Source organism: Salvelinus fontinalis, chromosome 2 (assembly GCF_029448725.1).
Source record: "Salvelinus fontinalis isolate EN_2023a chromosome 2, ASM2944872v1, whole genome shotgun sequence".
In the NCBI taxonomy this organism is placed as follows: Eukaryota; Metazoa; Chordata; class Actinopteri; order Salmoniformes; family Salmonidae; genus Salvelinus; species Salvelinus fontinalis.
The window spans coordinates 77,702,427-77,722,678 of record NC_074666.1 but is presented as its reverse complement, the minus strand read 5'-3'; the positions used below and the strand labels follow the sequence as shown (position 1 = coordinate 77,722,678).

The 20,252-nt window shown below is 45.4% G+C and overlaps 1 protein-coding gene and 1 pseudogene across 2 annotated transcripts; both read right to left on the bottom strand.

The window, feature by feature from the left end:
- Positions 1-1,782: 1,782 nt before the first annotated feature.
- LOC129827385 (chondroadherin-like protein) lies at positions 1,783-7,699 on the bottom strand (annotated as a pseudogene).
- A 96-nt stretch (positions 7,700-7,795) lies between these two features.
- LOC129827373 (ran GTPase-activating protein 1-like) lies at positions 7,796-14,098 on the bottom strand. Of its 2 annotated transcripts, none has more exons than XM_055888153.1 (15): positions 13,983-14,098; positions 13,162-13,281; positions 12,630-12,757; positions 12,340-12,399; positions 12,057-12,236; positions 11,648-11,782; positions 11,244-11,402; positions 11,008-11,121; positions 10,790-10,889; positions 10,585-10,669; positions 10,200-10,458; positions 9,953-10,058; positions 9,733-9,821; positions 9,509-9,630; positions 7,796-9,287 (listed from the first exon to the last, which is right to left on the bottom strand). In XM_055888153.1, exons 2-15 carry the CDS (start codon positions 13,271-13,273, stop codon positions 9,206-9,208), a joined length of 1,731 nt encoding a protein of 576 aa, XP_055744128.1. In that variant the 5' UTR covers positions 13,274-13,281; positions 13,983-14,098; the 3' UTR covers positions 7,796-9,205. The 2 variants fall into 2 exon arrangements, with proteins under 2 accessions (XP_055744128.1, XP_055744137.1); XM_055888162.1 differs by having other exon boundaries at positions 9,201-9,287; positions 9,471-9,630; positions 13,983-14,097.
- Positions 14,099-20,252: the final 6,154 nt, after the last annotated feature.

The following is a 20,252-nucleotide window of genomic DNA, read 5'->3' as shown; positions in this document are numbered from 1 at the left end:
ATCAGCAAAAGAGCAGAGAAGGTAAAAAGTCAGGTTCTACCGAGATTTGAATCAGATCGCTGGATTCAGAGGGCTGGAGTCCAGAGTGCTAACCCTTACACCATAGGCCTGTTCTGGCACCTGGTGGCAGTCGATGGGCTCTGCAAATAGAGATAGTGCCAGATTATATTTTACAGTCTAAATGTAAAACGCAACAAACTGCAACAGCCATAGACTGTAAAAATGGACAAAGTGGCAACTGCACACAAGATTCCAAGAACTAATGAGATTGCATCTGGGATGTGATGATACCTTTACCACAAGACAGTACCACTGACTGGCACATACATGTATTGCATGGAGCCACATTACATAAAATACTTTGATGGCATACTTACCCAGAATTGTTATGTAGAGGATCAGATAAAGCATGCAATGGACCAATCCTTGCACACCTCTGTCAGGAACATGAAAATCAAACAACACTGTGAGACACTAATTTAGTGTTGTAGGAGATTTAATGAGCAAGAAACCAATGTGCATTGATTTACATGCATCTAAGCGGTATGTAACAGCTGAAAATGCAGCAACCTTACACATATATATATATATATATACACTGCTCAAAAAAATAAAGGGAACACTTAAACAACACAATGTAACTCCAAGTCAATCACACTTCTGTGAAATCAAACTGTCCACTTAGGAAGCAACACTGATTGACAATAAATTTCACATGCTGTTGTGCAAATGGAATAGACAAAAGGTGGAAATTATAGGCAATTAGCAAGACACCCCCCAAAACAGGAGTGATTCTGCAGGTGGTGACCACAGACCACTTCTCAGTTCCTATGCTTCCTGGCTGATGTTTTGGTCACTTTTGAATGCTGGCGGTGCTCTCACTCTAGTGGTAGCATGAGACGGAGTCTACAACCCACACAAGTGGCTCAGGTAGTGCAGTTCATCCAGGATGGCACATCAATGCGAACTGTGGCAAAAAGTTTTGCTGTGTCTGTCAGCGTAGTGTCCAGAGCATGCAGGCGCTACCAGGAGACAGGCCAGTACATCAGGAGACGTGGAGGAGGCCGTAGGAGGGCAACAACCCAGCAGCAGGACCGCTACCTCCGCCTTAGTGCAAGGAGGTGCGCTGCCAGAGCCCTGCAAAATGACCTCCAGCAGGCCACAAATGTGCATGTGTCAGCATATGGTCTCACAAGGGGTCTGAGGATCTCATCTCCGTACCTAATGGCAGTCAGGCTACCTCTAGCGAGCACATGGAGGGCTGTGCGGCCCCACAAAGAAATGCCACCCCACACCATGACTGACCCATCGCCAAACCGGTCATGCTGGAGGATGTTGCAGGCAGCAGAACGTTCTCCACGGCTTCTCCAGACTCTGTCACGTCTGTCACATGTGCTCAGTGTGAACCTGCTTTCATCTGTGAAGAGCACAGGGCGCCAGTGGCGAATTTGCCAATCTTGGTGTTCTCTGGCAAATGCCAAACGTCCTGCACGGTGTTGGGCTGTAAGCACAACCCCCATCTGTGGACGTCGGGCCCTCATACCACCCTCATGGAGTCTGTTTCTGACCGTTTGAGCAGACACATGCACATTTGTGGCCTGCTGGAGGTCATTTGCAGGGCGCTGGCAGTGCACCTCCTTGCACTAAGGCGGAGGTAGCGGTCCTGCTGCTGGGTTGTTGCCCTCCTACGGCCTCCTCCACGTCTCCTGATGTACTGGCCTGTCTCCTGGTAGCGCCTGTATGCTCTGGACACTACGCTGACAGACACAGCAAACCTTTTTGCCACAGTTCGCATTGATGTGCCATCCTGGATGAACTGCACTACCTGAGCCACTTGTGTGGGTTGTAGACTCCGTCTCATGCTACCACTAGAGTGAGAGCACCGCCAGCATTCAAAAGTGACCAAAACATCAGCCAGGAAGCATAGGAACTGAGAAGTGGTCTGTGGTCACCACCTGCAGAATCACTCCTGTTTTGGGGGGTGTCTTGCTAATTGCCTATAATTTCCACCTTTTGTCTATTCCATTTGCACAACAGCATGTGAAATTTATTGTCAATCAGTGTTGCTTCCTAAGTGGACAGTTTGATTTCACAGAAGTGTGATTGACTTGGAGTTATATTGTGTTGTTTAAGTGTTCCCTTTATTTTTTTGAGCAGTGTATATATTCAGCCTTGTTCTTCATTTGCACAAAGGATATGTATGAAATATATATGAAACATAACATTGTATGTGTAATAGAAAAGTTGGTCGAACTAGAGCAGAAAAATCTAATAGCATCATGGGACACTTGGTGGAAATATATGGTACTGCAAATAGGGCTTTGGGTCTCTTGCATCCCGGCATCCAGGTACTAAAATAGACTGAAAATCAAATCAGAAAATGAACTTCAAGACTCACAAATAAAAAAATGTAAAACACATTTCTGCATGCTCAAATTACATTCAGTGAGGTGAGATGAAATAGCACTTGTCCATTTGGTGCATATAGAGTTCTGTCCAAGCAGTAGACTTATAGCCATTTACATCACTGATTTCCTACTTTTTATTACAGTCTTCTTGTTTTTTGTGATGCTGGTGCCTTAGGGTTCTTCAGAGGCTTGGCTTTGGGCTTGGTTGGCATGGGTTTAGCCTTTACTGGCTTGGCAATTGCCATGGTCACCTTGAGGAGAGTGGGTTTGGGTTCGATTGATTTTGTATCCTTGAATCCTTTGAGGGTCTTGCCAGGAGAAGCACTCTCCCCTGGACAGCTCTTAAAGACATGGACATCCCTCACACTTTGGCCCCGGAACTCAGGAGGGTGACCACAGGTGGCTATCATCTTCAGAGAATCTTCAGACATTCTCCATCCACCTGAGCAAAGAGCGGGGACGCAAAGTATTAGAGCCTGAGGGTTAGCAGAGTTAAATCATTTGTGTGTACCTCTCCCTGACCCAGTCTGTAATACCTACATGTTTCAAGCAGACAACTATAGTCCCTATGCCCAAGAACGCCAAGGTAACCTGTCTAAATTACTATCGCCCCGTAGCACTCTTGCTTTGAAAAGCTGGTCATGGTTCACATCAACACCATCATCCCAGACACACTGGACCAACTCTAATTTGCATTCTGCCCCAACAGATGACACAATCTCTATTGCACGCCACACTTCCATCTCCCACCTGGACAAGAGGAACACCTATGTGAAAATGCTGTTGATCGACTACAGCTCAGCGTTCAACACCATAGTGCCCTCCAAGCTCATCACTAAGCTCAGGACCCTGGGACTGAACACCTCCCTCTGCAACTGGATACCTGATGGGTCGACCCCAGGTGGTGAGGATAGGCAACAACACATCTGACACGCTGACCCTCAACACAGGGGCTCCTCAGGGTTGAGTGCTTAGTCCCCTCCTGTACTCCCTGTTCACCCACGACTGCGTTGCTGCGCACGACTCCAATATTATCATTAAGTTTGCTGACGATACGACGGTGGTTGGCCTGATCACCGACGACAATGAGACAGCCTATATGGAGGAGGTCAGAGACCTGTCAGTGTGGTGTCAGGACAACAACCTCTCAATATGAGCAAGACAAAGGAGTTTGTTGTGGACTACAAGAAAAGGAGGGCCGAGCACACCTCCATCCACGTTGACCGGGCTGTAGTGGAGTGGGTTGAGAGCTTCAAGTTCTTCGGTGTCCACGTCACTAAGGAATTAACATGGTCCACTCACACCAACACAGTTGTGACAAAGGGAGGACCATGCTTCTTTCCCCCCATCGTCGCTTACTAATGCAACTGCTTGGAATCCGACTGCAAGGCACCACAGGCCTCATGCATGGAGGCCTGGAGATGCTAAACATGTTTATGTTAATTAACGGTAAATTACAGTGAGAGCGACAGTCTTTTGCTTGACAATAACCGTCTGACAACCCAAGCCATAAGACTGCTAAATAGCTAATCAAATCGCTACACAGACTACCTGCATTTACCCTTTTTTGCACCAACTCTTGCACTGACTCTATGAACACACATTGTACTCTACCTACACACTCACACATAGTTACTGACATTGCAACACGCACATAACACGCGCACACATGCGTACTGACGCCACACACACTCACTCTCACATTTGGACCCCAGGAAGATTAGCTAGCACTACAGCGTTAGCTAATGGGGATCCTAATAAAAATTACAAAATGACCACACGCTGCTGCTGCTACCCCCACCTATATGTACATTGCTACCTCAATTAACTCTTACCACTGCACATCGACTCAGTAGTGGTTCTCCCTGTATATAACCATGTTACTTTTACTCTTCATTGTTATTTGTTAGTCACTGTGTATTTTTCTTTGTGTCACTATTTCTATTTAAAAATATTTTTTTAACTTAACTCTGCAATGTTGGAGAAGGACCCGTAAGTAAGGATTTCACTGTTAATCGACACCTGTTGTTTACGAAGCATGTGACCAATGAAATGTTGATTTACTTTATGTGCATGCATGTGCATGACTCCTTTGCACAGCAGCATACACAAACTGGTCATTCACAAAGCAGTGGACTATTGACCTGCGGAGTGGCATCAGGGTGCAATCACATAGCAGGGGGTTGTGGGCCAGGTTGATGACCTCCAGCCCAGTGAGTGGGCTCAGGTCAGGCAGTTCCTCCAGCTGGTTCCCCCCCAGAGACAGAGTGGTCAGCCCAGAGCCCAGCCCCACCAGGGAGTCTCTGGACATCTATGAAGAGAATAGAAGTAACCACTCAGAAAGTGGATTCTTCATAGAAATTAATGGGCAGTTTTTCATTGATAACTTGAGATTCTATTGATCCCAATTCTGCAGATAGAGAATTTATCAACACAAACCTGGGAAAATACATCTCTTTATCTCTCTTACCTTCTCCAGACCCATGTCATCCATATACAGCTGCCTTAGGCTCTTAGACACAGGAAGGAACGCCTTTGGTTCGACCCAGCAAATGGAATTTCTGGAGAGGTAGAGCTCGATCAAACTGGAGGCCCTGGACAGCCCGTCGGTAGGCACCTCAGCAAGCTGATTGGACCCCAGATGAAGAGTATTTAGGTGGGTGGACTTGAGAGCGCCGGGGGCTATAGTGGCTATGGTGCTATTGGTCAGGTAGAGTCCTCTCAGCTTGGGGACTGAGGAGAGCTGGCCTGCCCGCTCCAGCTTACCGACAGTGTTCCCAGGTGGAGCACAAGCAGGCTGGGCAGGGGGGCCAGGGCAGCTCCAGGGAACATGGCCAGCTGGTTCCCTTCCAGGTGAATGTAGGTGAGTTCAGGGGCCCCAGTGAAAGTCTGAGCCCAGGGAGGTGAGGTCATTGTCCGACAGGTAGAGGTAGACCAGGCCCTTCATTCCCCGGAAGGCACCGCCTTCTATCTCACGGACCTTGCAGTGCTCCAGATGCAGAGAGACCACCTGGTCTGTACCAGGGAAACTGTTGCTAGGGACGTAATGGAAATGGTTGCTGCGAAGGTCCAGGAGCTGGGTATTAGAGGGGAAGCCGTAGGGAACTTTGGTGTGACCACGGTTCTCACATGTGGCGTGCTGAGCCTTCACCTAAGCAGGGGGCAGAGAGAGGTAGATGGGTTCATAGGGACATTTTCAAACAAGAATTGGAGAGCAGTTTTTATATGGATGACTGAATTATCAGTCCAATTTCTCTCTGAGTATGATGGCAAGTGTGCTGTCATGGCAGCAAGTTTGAACATAATTTGTGGCACAACATTGCATCATCCCTCAGCACCCATACACCATCTCAGTATTAACAACAACAGCAACTCACATCGCAGACACAGTTATCCGGACACTTGCTCTTCTTTTTAGGCTTGGCTGTGGGCAGTGCACGCTCCCTGCTCTTCAAACTCCTCCTTTATCATGTGCTCCCTGCTCCGGCAGCGCAGCTCCATAGGCCCCACTGCCTCCAGGGGCTCGTCAGAGGTGAGGGGGACCTGCGCAGACCCCCATCAACTTCATCTTCCCTTTCTTGGTCCACTCCTTCAGGGGCCTCAGGTAGCAATTACAGTGGATGGGGTTTCCTGTTAGGTTGAGGCGGGCTAGCTCCATGGGGCCAGAGAGAGGCTCCAGGTAGCGCAGCTGGTTGTGGCTGAGGTCCAGGTGGGAGAGGAGGGTGTGCCTGGGACATGGCTGTGTCAGAGGTCCTGGAGGGACATGTGGTCCAGGTAGAGGTGGGTGAGCTTCGGCATGGAGACAGTATCCTCACACAGGTAGGTCATGGGGTTGTAGCTCAGGTCCAGGCAGGTGACTTGAGCCAGTCTTAAATAAAGGAAAGAAAATGGACAGAACATAAACAGGTCAAGTGTCAAGCTTAAATACTATTGCACCAGGGCACCATTGCACAATAGTGTCAAACATCTGCACAGTTTCACACCGGCTCATAGTCTGTGTGGGGAAGAAATGCAGCTCATTGTGGTCGAGGCTGAGGCGTGTGACGGTGAAGAGGCCAGCGAAGGCCTCCATGGCCAGGTTGTTGAGGGAGTTGCGACTGAGACACAGCCACTTGATGTTGTGCAGGCCCTGGAAGGCCATGTTGGGGATGTACACCAGCTGGTTATGTGTGAGGGACAGCATGTTGAGGAAGCCTAGCGGAGTGAAGGCCCCTGGCTGGATCTCCTCAACACGGTTATGGTCCAACATCAGCTGCTTAAGGGATGACAGGCAGTCAAAAGACTCCTGTTGGATGGGGAGAGAGGGAGAGTTAGGGAACAGGCATGATGCATGTAACATTAAACAGCTAAGAAAGTTGGTGGATGGGAGTGTGGCCTTTGTGCAATAAGTGACAGCTATGTGTACAACATAACTTGCACCTGAAAGGTACCATGTAGGTATCAATGTTACTAGAGGATTCTACATCAATCTGATCTGGTGCTTCACTCACCAAAACAGACATTTATTTGTTTACCCAATGTCCCCGGTGACTGTGCCAGCCGCTACCTCACCTGGTAAAGGATCTCGATGTTGTTGTTGGCCAGGTTGAGGGAGACCAGGCGGCCCAGGGTGCGGAAGGCCCCTTCACATACCGTCCTGATGTTATACCGCTGCAGGGTGAGGTGTGGGATTTGCAGAAACGCATGGGTCGGCAGCACCTGGATGTCGTTTTTACTCAGGTCCAGTTTCACTGTAATTTGAGGGAAAGGAATTAGGAATGAGAAATAGAAAACGTAGGGGAGGTTTAAATATGGAAAAGGAAAAAAGAAAATGTGTGGGTGGATGAATAGCAAAATTACAGCACTGCATGCATGCCATAAATTAAGGTTTAAACCACATGAAATAACTTGTAAAACATTATCATTATCATTGATCATTTTGATTCATTGGCATCTCACCTCATCTATGATGGGGGGAACCTAAGTCAGATTCTTGCCGATACAGGCCATGGTGAGTTTGGAGTTGTCCCAGATGCAGAACCTTGGGCACTTTCCCACTTGAGCTGGTAAAAGTATGACCAAGAGCATAAAAACCGCAACTAGCCACCTAGAGAGGCAATCCGCAAAGGAACACATCTGCGGGGGTTTTGGTTAAAAGACATCAAAACACAAACGGGATTTGACTGTAGGCCTAACGAACGCCTCTCAAAAGACAAATTCTCTCCCAATTTTTTAGTCTCACAACTTTGAATACATATTGTAAATACAGTGGAAAATAGTACATTAGACAACTTCTTATAGCGACATTGGAACAAAAATATTCAAAGACATGGAGAATCCCGTCTCCAACTTTAAACCTTTACGCACCGATAGGCTTTCCCTCGGGACTCATAAAATCACTTTTCCAATGCCAGGAGGATTGTAAGTATTTATTTAACGCATATTTTAAGACTTAAAAGTTTAGTTATTGAATCTAAAAATACGTATCTGGTTGTTATTCAGCAGCATTCCATAACATTTTCTATTTGATAAATATAGACTTCTGCATTGCTAGAATGACTGAACACTTGCAACAGTGAGGGGTCTCACACACACTGCTTTGATAAATTCTTTCGTCGTGTCTCTCAGCCCCTGCGAAACCTAACCTCAAATGAACACTTTGGCAATACATTTGACAGATTAGAGGTCGAAGGTAGCCAACTGTCCCACTGACATAGACGTCAACTCAAAGTATATTCCAAGTTGGTTAGACAACATTGATTCAACCAGTGCGCGTGTCCTACATAAAAGAAAATTAGAACATGATTTTAACGCCAAACCTGCCAGGGTTATTCCTAAGTACATAAATTACTCTATAAATTGACAGCGAGTTCAACAACGCCAGCCCAGGACATCATCCGGCTTCTTCGCCTGCGGGATCGTCAGAAAGGGCGGGGGGTGCTGAGGAGTATTTCTGTCTGTAATAAAGCCCTATTGTGCAGAAAAACTCATTCTGATTGGCAGTGCCTGGCTCCCAAGTGGGTCTGCCTATGCCCTCCCAGGCCCACCCATGGCTGCACCCCTGCCCAGTCATGTGAAATCCATAGATTAAGGCCTAATGAATTTATTTCAATTGACTGATTTCCTTTTAACAACTGTAACTAAGAAAAATCTTTTGAAATTGTTGCATGTTGCATTTATATTTTTATTCAGTGTAGGTTTCAGAATTTGGGAGGAGAAAGAACCTACACCTGGATCAATAGTTTCTTCCCACTGTAAAAAGTAAACATGGTTGGACTAGATCCTTATTCAGGGTAGTGCTTGCTAAATTGTGAAATTGAAATGTTCCCAGGCCATTTAGTATACAGACACCCAAATAGTGTCTGTTTAATAGCTGCAACAAAGAAATCAACAATTTATTCAGTTCTTCCCTTTTGATTCAAATCAAAATCACATTTCCACAGCAGCCCATATCACACATTTATATTTTATATCCATTTAACCCTTTATATTTAATATAAAACCATTACTTAATGGGTAAATATGGAGAGAACCTGTGTTTAAGATCACATTTCAGTCCTTTCACTGCAGGTGAGGCAGGATACACCATTCATCTCCCAAATGTTTGTCTGCAATATTTCAAATCGGTCCATCCATAAAATAATGTACGCCCATAAGATGATGGGCAAGGCTCCAGCTGTGAGTCTTCTGAGTTGGCGAAATAGAGTGCAGTGCAACAGTTAAGTCCTTGTTGTGTGCGCTAAGGGCCCCCTTATGTCTGGGGGTGGGAATTGTTCTGTTCATAAATCCGTGAGTGTGTCTGTGCGGCCCGGTGTGACTCAGTTCTCAGGCCTGACATGCTCCAGCGTGGACTTGAGGATGTTCCTGGCGCTGCTGCACGACTCCAGGGCCTGGACGTGTCTGAAAGTCACAAATATACAGTCACACCGTTGCAATGATGGACAGTTTCACCTTTCATCTTTACTGTTTTTAGACGCAGCAGCCTGACAACATAGGAACATTGTGCAATTTGGAGCATGTTGGCATTATCCTTGGGGAACTTTGTGCCAATGTGGTGTGTTAATCTGCAGTCGGAGAGGGTACCTGAGAGCTACGCTGCCGCCCATCACTCATGCCCTTACCGGGACATGAAGGCCTCCAGCACAGCGATGTGGTCCTGGGGGAAGTAGTCCTGACGCACGACGTACTCCAGTGCCTGCAAATGACCAGGCACCACATGTACCGGCTTCACCTTGTCCTCACTCTGAATGAGACAGGGGGAGACATGAGGGCAAGACATGAGGGCTACAATAATACAAGGCAGAATAAAACCAGGAGTTTTTCTAGAAATTCATAGAACGTGTACCTTGAGGAGTCCCAGCATTACTAACAGCGATGATACAAAGTTGTAACCTTGGAAGGAGGGGCTTGCGAAGGCTTTCCTGAGAATTGCATCTGCATAACAAAGAGGACATATACTTAACATGCGGTCATACAGATGAACGGAAACAGTCACATATCCATGGACTTGGTCATCTGCCCCATGTCTTCAGTAAGTACTCAGAAATAAGATAAGTGGCCCTTACCAATACTGTCTAGGACAGCACTCTTAACCTCTTCATCTTCCTCATTGTACACAGAGGAGATTTTCAGGAAAGCCTCCGCTGTCTTACCAGCATCAGCCATATCTACCTGGAAAGAGAAGAACAAGGACAAAAGGTTAAACACGTCACCATCAACCTGTTTCAGCCTACTGACACACTGTACGTATGTCACCTCAGGTTTCCACTAAGTAGTTTGCTGTGTAAGGTATTCATGACAGAGTGTCTTAACCTGCTGTTCAAAGAGCAGGGCCCTCTTGGTGCCCAGTTTGAGCAGCTTGTCGGGGGAGGGGAAGCAGAGGAAGGAGGCAGCATCTGGGGGTCGGGGCACTGACGGAGGGGAGGAAACCTGATTCACACTGCTGTCCTCTTCTTCCTCCACATCATCATCCTCCTCCTCATAGTCATCCTCCTCTTCTTCATCATCATCATCCTCCTCTTCTTCATCATCATCATCCTCTTCTTCTTCCTCCGGCTCCCCTTCATCGTCGCTGCAGGTAGACAAAGATTACACAAGAAGATTATCTCATGGCAGCTTGTGATAAAAAACAGGATGGTTGAGGTCCAGTGTGGGTAAGTCTAAAAGTATAAACTCATTTAATATTTCAATCCAGTACCTGAGTGATCCCAGCAGGTCTCCCATGTTCAGGCCATCCATTACCTCTCTGAGAGCATCACAGCCCTCCTCCCCCAGGCAGTTACCTGACAGTACCAACACACACACACACAACACAAAGTCCCACATGAAAACATTATTAGCCTATGCAACATTTTCAATCCAGTTTTCATGTGTTGTAAGTCAAGTGTGTATCCATCATGTACCATTTAGGTCCAGTTTCTCCAGTGTGGCTTTGCCCTCGACTGATTGTGCCACCAGCAGTGCAGCTTCTCCTGTGATCTCCCCGAATGACAGATTCAGCTCCTGACAAAGAGGTAAAAAAATATATGGGTATGAGTCAGGTGTATGAACACACATGAATTAACAATCAAGTGCAGTAGATGTTCGTGCAGCCAAGGGTGGGACCAGTGCTACCCTGTACCTTGAGGATGGGAAGCCCCTCGGTGACTGCCTCTGCGATGGCTATAGCCCCCTCGGAACGCACCAGGCAGTCTCCAAAGTTTATCACCTGGACACTGCGCAAATGTTTCAGAGCCTGAAGGGGGCCCAAAACACGCAGTGTCAGTCATAGTATGGCAAGTGCATTTGAGCATACATCAACTTCATGAGGGTTTCATTGTCATACGGCCTTTGTACACAAGCAAACCCCTACTCTACCTGTGCCATGGCGATAGCTCCTTTCTTGGTGAAGGTGTTGTCGTTGAGGTTGAGGACCCGGAGCTGGGGGTTGTGTTGCATGGCAGTGGCCAGAGCAGTCACCCCAGGGTGGTTGATCCCATTCTGGGGCACGTGCACCTCCTCCAGACTACCCATCAGCTGAGGTCATACAGTAGCATCAGACAGAGATAGCTATATAGACAGTATATGGCTTGTCACTGTCAGTTTAATCATAGACTCAGTGGCATTACGTTGGAGTGTTCAAGGAGATTTTATCCATGCTGCTGCCAGTACTAGTGCTAAAGAGCTCCATGTGAACCACTGTGGTGATAAGCTGCATATACTCTACAAGTCCAGACTGTCAGAAATTCTGATATGTTCAGCTCAGGAGCCAGTGTCTGTACCTGGAAGGCCTGGGCAAGGGCAGTGGCCCCATCGTTCTCCAGACGGTTTCTGCCTGCGATGAACACCTTCAGCCCGAGGGGGGTGCCCTGTGCACTGGACTGCTTATGGCACTCCGTCAACGCTGCAGCTAAGATCTGAGGAGACCACACATACAGAGCAGTGAAAAAACTACTTCGGAAAAAGTTATGATTGTCATGATAGATATTAAATCATGATATCACTTCTCAAATGATAGCACTATTCAACCTTAACACAAGCTATATATTTCATATGAGAAGTTAAATTAGCTTTAAATCTTCTCTGAAATTATACTGACTACATTACAACTAGGAGGGGGGCAACTTTATGTTGTGGAGTCTGCTCAATAACACAATGCAGCTCCTATCAAACTGGAGACATTCTGCCCACCTTGCCGCCACCAATGCCCATGCCGCAGTTGTTGAGCCTCAGTTCCTGCAGTGTGTGACAGGCAGTGCTCTTGAGCAACTTCTCGATGCCCTTCACCCCATCTGGTCCAAAGGCGTTGTCACTGAGGTCCAGCACGGTCAGTCTGGCGCCTGCTGTCATCAGGGCTGCACCCAGGGAGTTCTGAATAGGGGAAATGAAGGCTGAGTTTACAATCCCAGACCATCTTTCATCTATCAAAGGGAGTAAGTATTTTTTTAAATATTTTTTTTTAAATAAGTCTCACCAGGGCTGGAGGGATCTCAGAACGCAGTCGCCCAGTAAACATGTCACTCCAGTAACAGTACTGATGGAGAGAGGGTTATATAAAGGGTCAGCTAAAATATTGTCTAGCTAGAGATATATATATATGACAGATATGAAAGCAAGATAGAACAGAAGCAACAATGGGTATCTCATCAAAATATGATATCATCCATCTTTCTCCGTGTGGCAGTCAGTGGAATACCTGTCCTCTGTACCATGAACAATGCAATCAAAACACACTTCATCTCATAATCACTCTGTGACTGGTACCTTAAATTCCCTCTTTGTCTCCAGGGCTTTAGCGATGGCCTGTGCTGCCTCCACCCCATAAGTGTTCCCCTCCAGCCTGAGCGCTTGTAACCCCTTGAACTCCTGGATCTCTTTCACCATCTCTTCCACTGGAAAGAAAGACAGAGGGAAAGATTTAAGACACATACCATGATTGTTTGAAGAACAATACATTGGGCTTCCGAGTGGCACTCCGGTCTAAGGCACTGCATCCCAGTGCAAGAGGAGTCACTACAGTCCCTGGTTAAAATCCAGGCTGTATCACATCCGAACGTGATTGGGAGTCCCATAGGGCCGCGCATATTCGGCCCAGCGTCGTCCGGGTTTAGCCGGGGTAGGCCGTCATTGTAAACAAGATTTTTTTCCTAAACTGACTTGCCTAGTTTTATAAAAAATAAAAACAAAAATACAACAAAAAAACATTTGGCATTGGACACCACCTTGTACTTGAACAACCTATTGGATGACAATTGGAGGAGCATAAACATAATGAGTCAATGGTCGGAATTCTTACCAGATTGTGCATTGTCGAATTTACGTCCTTGGCCTTTATAACTCAACTCTCCCTCAGTCACCTGGGTTTTTGCCAGAGAGTCGGCCAACTGTGCAACAGCATCCGTCGCCATCAGGACACCTGGGGAACATACTAACTTATGAACAAGAATATGCACTACTTACTTAAGCAACACATACTATATTATCAATTACCACCTAGTAGAGTACCTGCCAAAGACCTAGCGTTACCAAACACACATGCAGTTTGAAGTGATGTTATAAACATTCAGTTAGCTAGCTAACGTTAGTTAACTTGAGCTAATATACACAGGGGGTGGAAAGTTGCTCTGTCTGTAAATGTTGCTAGCTTGCTATCATTGTGCTACCCTGTGGAAGAAGTGGAAACCCTTGCTAACTAATGTTAGCCAAGTAGCAAGATAGTTACGACACTATAAACATATCTGCCAACGAGTTATAAACAGTTGGCACACACCATCTCATGCCAGGATAGTTGAGGCTAACTAGCTAGGTGGAAAAAGCTGAATATGGTTGATCATTTCCAACGGTGTGATAAAGCTGGAAATGTTCCACAAGAATACAGCCATCAAAGCAAGTTACTTAACGTTGTTCTGACTTGACAAAGTCATGACATACTAGCTATAGTTAGTTAGCTAGCTTAGCAAGCTAGCAAGAGCAGGGCATGCCCTGGTACGGCCATCGACCAATTTGATCTGATAAATATGGCACCTCCCCTCACGTGTGACCTTACAAACGTTTCCCTGAATACATTTACAAGCGAAAATGTCTCTGAAGTAGTATGAAACGTGTATCAATGCTTACAAAATCGAAATTTCTGCGTATAACTAGTTGTTTCCAGAACAGCGCTGTCTGTCCCACAAGCTCTCTCCCGCTCGGTTCTGACGTTTAAACACTTCGAGGACCACGGCTGACGCAAGACACACGGGACTTGTAGTTCCAGGCAGTTTCGTTGGCTCATCTTCTTCTATTACATCATGGCGGTCCGCAAACAAACGTTTAAGTGCATGCCGCCACCTACAGTGCTGGAATGTACGATTAATCATGATCTGCTCAATTCTGTACTACCATGAAAAAATTATACAAAAACAATAAAAGAATAAATCCCTACTAACTTCTACCAACCCGCCCCAAAAAAACTCCCCAACCGCCTACCCCGTTAAACTTCTACCACCCCCCCCCAAAAAAACTCCCCAACCCCCTACCCCATTAAACTATATCATGCTGAAACAATCCACTTTTAGGATTGTTCAGCATCTCTTTTGTGAGCCATCCAATCTTTTCTGTGGACTTTCAGACATTTTTGTGTGTTTTTGTGTGTTCTCACTGATCATAGCATTGCTAGCTAGCTTGTTAGCTAGCTAGATACAGTTGCTGGATTCAGCTAGATACAGTTGCTGGATTCAGGTCTGCCCTCCCTATCCGCCAAATATTTTTATAATCATTATATCTGTGTGCAAGCCCTGAACTTGTTGCTATGGCAACCCAAAGGCAGCTAGAACTGTGAAAACAAGACCCTGCGCTGCAGAGGCACAACCAGTCCTATTTTTGTTCAGATTCCTCTTCTGGACTTTTAGTCTTTCATTTTATTTTCAATAAAAGTTTGGACCAGTAAGAGAGGAGAGAGATGCAGCAGCTACCCAGTCCTAACAGCAATGCCGGAGGAGAGGGGGAGAAGAGAAGTGCCAGTGCTGCCCCCGGCAATGTTGTACTCAGGGATGGTGAGCCCTGCAGTGACGGTGACGAGCCCAGCAAAAGTGACACCAGCGATGGGGATCCCAGCAGCAGTGACTCGGTGATGGTGACCTCAGTGACGTTGACCAGACCAACGATGGTGACCCCAGCGGCGGTTACCTCAGCGGCGGTGACCAGACCAACTATGGTGATCCTAGTGGCGGTGATCCCAGCAGCGGTAACTCCAGCATCCTGCAGCCCACTCTGGGGTCACTGCCCTCGACACCGGGCAATGCCCGCATCATGCCTCGAATTTCCCGGCGGCATCGACGGCCATAGGCATTGCAGCCCTTGAGTGGCTGTAATGCCCCCTAAAAAAATCCATTCCTTTTGGCCATTGTGCCCTGGGGCTTGAAATAATATTTACCAATTACCCTGCTCCAAAGCACCTCTCACTTACATGGCTTTCTCAGCTATCTCAATTCTGACATTAACTCCAGAAGTGCTGACCTCTTGCACCCTCTAAAACCACTGTGATTATTATTTGACCCTGCTGGTCTTCTATGAACGTTTGAACTTGAAGAACGATCTGGCCTTAATGGCCATGTACTCTTATAGTCTCCAACTGGCATAGCCAGAAGAGGACTGGCCACCCCTCAGAGCCTGGTTTCTCTCTAGATTTCTTCCTAGGTTCATGCCTTTTAGGGAGTTTTTCCTAGCCTCCGTGCCTCTACATCTGCATTGCTTGCTCTATGGGGTTTTAGGCTCTGTTTCTGTATAAACACTTTGTGATAACTGCTTTTGTAAAAAGGGCTCTATAAATACATTTTATTTATTGATTATTAGCCAATGCCCGTCACGTGCTCAGGTCTTTCTCGCAGGCATCACAGCTCCGAAGTAGACTACTAGTGAAGACAGACCAGAGGTGTGGAGTCATCACAAATTTGATGACTTGAGACTCGACTTGGAATAAAATAAAATAACTTGAGACCTGACTTTGACGTGGAGCCTCAAGACTCGGGACTCGACTTTGATTTAAGACTAGTAACTTGAAATTATCTGTAATGTTTTGTCACTCATTTTCAGTGGCAATTTTAGCATGTAAATCTTGGTGTGGGAAACTCAAACAACATTTTTAGTGGCAGGCCAGCAAAGCCACTACACAGCACAGCACAACACAACACTAAACAATACATTAATTGCACTATAACAGTGACAAACAGTGCCCACAAAATTAGGGCCTACAAAAGTTGTCCCAACAGCAGAGTCCCAACAGCAGTCCCAACACCGATACGTTTTAGCTATAATTTCTCTTCATTATTTGTCTTCATATGACAAATATTGAAAAGGATTTGCCAGTAGATTGTCGACTTGATTCATGAGGATGAAATTCTACACAGGGACACTTTAAGTCAATCTTAAATGAATCATCCTTTATTAACAGAAGCTGGAGAGATCAGTCAAACTTAGATGCATAAAGTACCAGTCTGAAGTGAGCTCCACCGAGGCAGTCCTGTTAGTTCTCTTATATACTGCTTACACAGACAAGTTATATTTGCATGATTCAGCTTATTCCTGATTCATAATTAATTCATCATTAAGGTTTGGTTCATGCATGTGACAGACCAATACTGGTTCATGCATGTGACAGACCAATACCTCACAAAGCTTCTTCTCTCCAAGCTGAGACCTTGAAACTGAGATATCCTTTCGTTCTCAAAACAAGGTTCTGGGCGTACTGCCAAATTGCAAATGCTGATAGTGAGGATTCGTTCAATCAGTCACTTGCATGAAGACAGAAATTGGTTATTAGAGAAGCAAAAACATAAAATGTTCCATCATACATGATCAGTCCAATCACAGCTACAGTAGATATAATGTCATTTGACGTCCTTTTATCTGTGGCCAATGACCTTGAGCCTTCTTGGACTCTATGGTACCACCCAAGGGGCTTGAAGTTTTGAGCTCTCCCCGTAGATTTTGTGGTGACGTAGTGTCCCCATGAATGACAGAACACTGAGCCAATCACGGCGCAACTAGAGAACATTACCAGCCCCTACAATCCTGTATTTTCTGCTGGCTGCCCCAACCCCACAGAAAGCACTGAGGTATGCTGAAATACCTGCATTTTGGAGTTGCCTTACTCAAGAAAGCAAAAAAGAGATAATGTTTGTATGCAGCTTATTCCTTATATGTTTGTATGCATTAACTAAATTATTATATTTTTCATAAATTTTTGCAAACTGATATGTGACACGTATTAATGGCAAAATAACATATAAAACAGGCACACCACCCCCAAAAATGTATTTGATTAAACTTTTGTTTTCCAAACCTTTCCCTTGAGGCATAAAAAAAGAGGGGAAGGAAGTTGTTGGGGACAGAGTTGAGTTATTGACTAGACTGGTGGGGGTCGGGTGTGCAGGCGGCTCGGGTTGGCTGGGCGGACTGGCTGAAATTTGATAGAGGATGTCTTAATAAAGTCAATCAAAAGTTAAAACTTTGTACTATATTTGTAAGAGTTGTTCATTAGTTAGGCTATTGGTTAAAGATGCAACACAATATTGATTATTGAATTATCATTGATCTAGTTTAGTCTTAACTTAAACCAACTGTCAATAACTTACACATATTTAATAATGATCTCTTACCTAGCTTGATGACTGTGAGCATTTTTGCTTACATTTTGTTTTTCTAAATCAGGCGTCACCAACCCGTCGATCGTGGTCGACAAGTAAATCTTGGAAGCATTCCAAGTCGATCGCGAGGAGTTTTCAAAATCAGAGAAAAAAAAATCTGAAATGTCTAAATGTTTTCATTTATTTATTATTATTTATGATTTTAATTTCAAATGCGCCATGTATGAGCCCTGTGTGTAGTGATGGGGGTCGAGGGGCGGGGTATATCTGGCCAATCAAATATGGTTTCTAGGTTTAACGTCTGACAAATTACGTCCCTGACTCCCGCCTTAACTAGCTCAGGCACTTGTTGCAACATGCGGACTAGACCAGACACGTCGCAAAATACATTTAGAAATCCATGTTATTCAATTATTGCACCCACGCTGCTCGCGTGCGCAAACGAGTGTCCGCGACGCCAAGGGCTAAAATAGAAGTCATTCCTATTTCTGACGCAGATCGCTTCAAGTCCTGCATCTCCCATCTCCTTATTGGTTATACCCACGTGGGTGATTGAAAGACGAACTGTTTTCGTAGTAATACAATGAAAGTTTAGATGTGATCACCATATAAGTTAAATGATGAAAAAGCCTGGAAGGAGGAGAGATGACTAGAAACGATTCGGTTGGCCGTTTTATGTGTGGATTAATTGTCGGAGTAGGGGTCCTTGTGCATTTCAGGTAAAATAACAACTCAATGTTTATATCCCAGGAGAAATTAGCTAGCAACAGCAAGCTAGCTAAATAGGACAAATTAACGTTAGCAAGTAAGTGCAAGCTAACTAGCTAAATTGCCATACATGTTTAATAATGCTTTTCGACCTGTCCCCAAATTAATGTCATTGGTTCAGAGTTTGTTTTGATATTCTAACCTGCGTGTCGTGATCGCGTTTGGTGTGGGGGGGCAAAATATATTTATGCACGATAGCCGGTTTGGGTTCCGTGTAGCTCTCAAGCTAACGATACGCAAGCTAACGAAATGATGGCGTAGGCACAACGGAAAAAGCAAAAAACTTCAAATTTTCATTTAGAATGGGAACACGATTTTATGTTCACTGTATTTAAGGACAAAAAAGATTTGCCTGACTTGTTACCAGGCTGTAGAGCTTGCAAAAAGGGGTAATGTGGAGCGGCACCACAACAACATCCACCCTAAGTTCAAAGAAACCTACTCGCTAAAGAGCACGCTTTGTTCAAAGAAAGTTGATGAGCTCAAGTCTGTACTGAAAGCACAGCAGTCGCTTTTTACCAAACCAACAGCTAATAGTAAAGCTGCAACAGAGGCATCCTTCCATGTCAGCCATCCCTTGGCTAAACATAAGAAATCGTTCACCGATGGAGAGCTATACAAGGAGGCCGTTGTCACCCAGACGTCATTCAAAGATTTCAAAAACGAAGAGGACATTAAAAATGCTATCAGAAGTGTGCCACTTGGCCCAGCCACTGTAACAAGAAGGGTAGAGTCGTTATCGGAGGACGTGAATCAACAAGTGCTCAAAGATTTTTCACTTTGTGAGTGCTTTTCGCTGCAATTTGACGAATCCCAGGATATCACAGACACTGCACAGCTGATGTTTGTTCTCATGGCTTTTAAGGATTCAACTACTAAGGAGTCTTTTCTCACCCTTTTACCATTAAAAGGGAGAACAAGAGTTGAGGACATTTACAACGAGTTTAAACGTTATGTGCATGATAACAGCATTCCCATTCATAAGCTGGTAGCGATCACTACATACAGGGCACCGGCAATGTGTGGGGTGCATTCGGGCTTCGTTGCACTGTGCGGTAGTGATCCCGATTTCCCAGAGTTTTTGAACTACCACTGTGTAATCCATCAGCAAGGGCTAGCTAGTAAAGTAGTGGACTTGTCTCATGTCATGACGCTTGTCGTTATGATTGTTAATTCGATTCACGCTAAAGAACTTCAGCACAGCTTGTTTAAATCTTTATTAGATGAGCTTGATTCCGCATACAGTGACTTGATTCTCCACGCTAGCGTAAGGTGGTTGAGTCATGGGAAAGTACTGCAGCGATTTGTTGACTTGCTGCCCGAGATCAAATCATTTCTGGAGTCACTAAATGAGGAGCATGAGGAACTGTCTGATGATGCATGGCTGCTAGACTGAGGTTTCCTCACGGACATAACAGCCAAACTGAACCAGCTCAACTATGAGCTTCAGGGAAAAGACTAAGACGTGGCACACATGATCAGCGCTGTCAATGCCTTTAAGGCCAAGGTGGGTATGTGGGTCTCTCAGCTGAGGAATAGAAGGCTGGTGCATTTCCCAAACTTGGAGAAAATATCACAAAAAAACATCAGAAACAAAGATGCTTTTCTCCCGCAAGAATTCTGTGCCCACCTGGAGAAAAGGGCATCTGAATTCAACAGGCGTTTTCAGGAGATAAATGACACAGGGGAGGTTGTTGCATTTATCTCAAACCCTTTCCTCCCCATTTGAGATTGAGGTGTCCACCAAATTCCAGCTAGTATTTGCTTTACCAATTGGAGTTGACATGGAGATAATTAAATTGCATAATGACATCGAGTTGAAAGCAGGATCAAGAGACAGTAACTTTTGGGGTCTTGTAACAGTGAAAAGTCTCCCCTCCTTTCATCCTGCACACTTAAGGTGAAGGCCTACTTTGTATCAACATATCTCTGTGAAATTGCCTTTTACAGATGAAAATAATCAAGTCAAAGAACAGGTCTTGTCTAACTAATA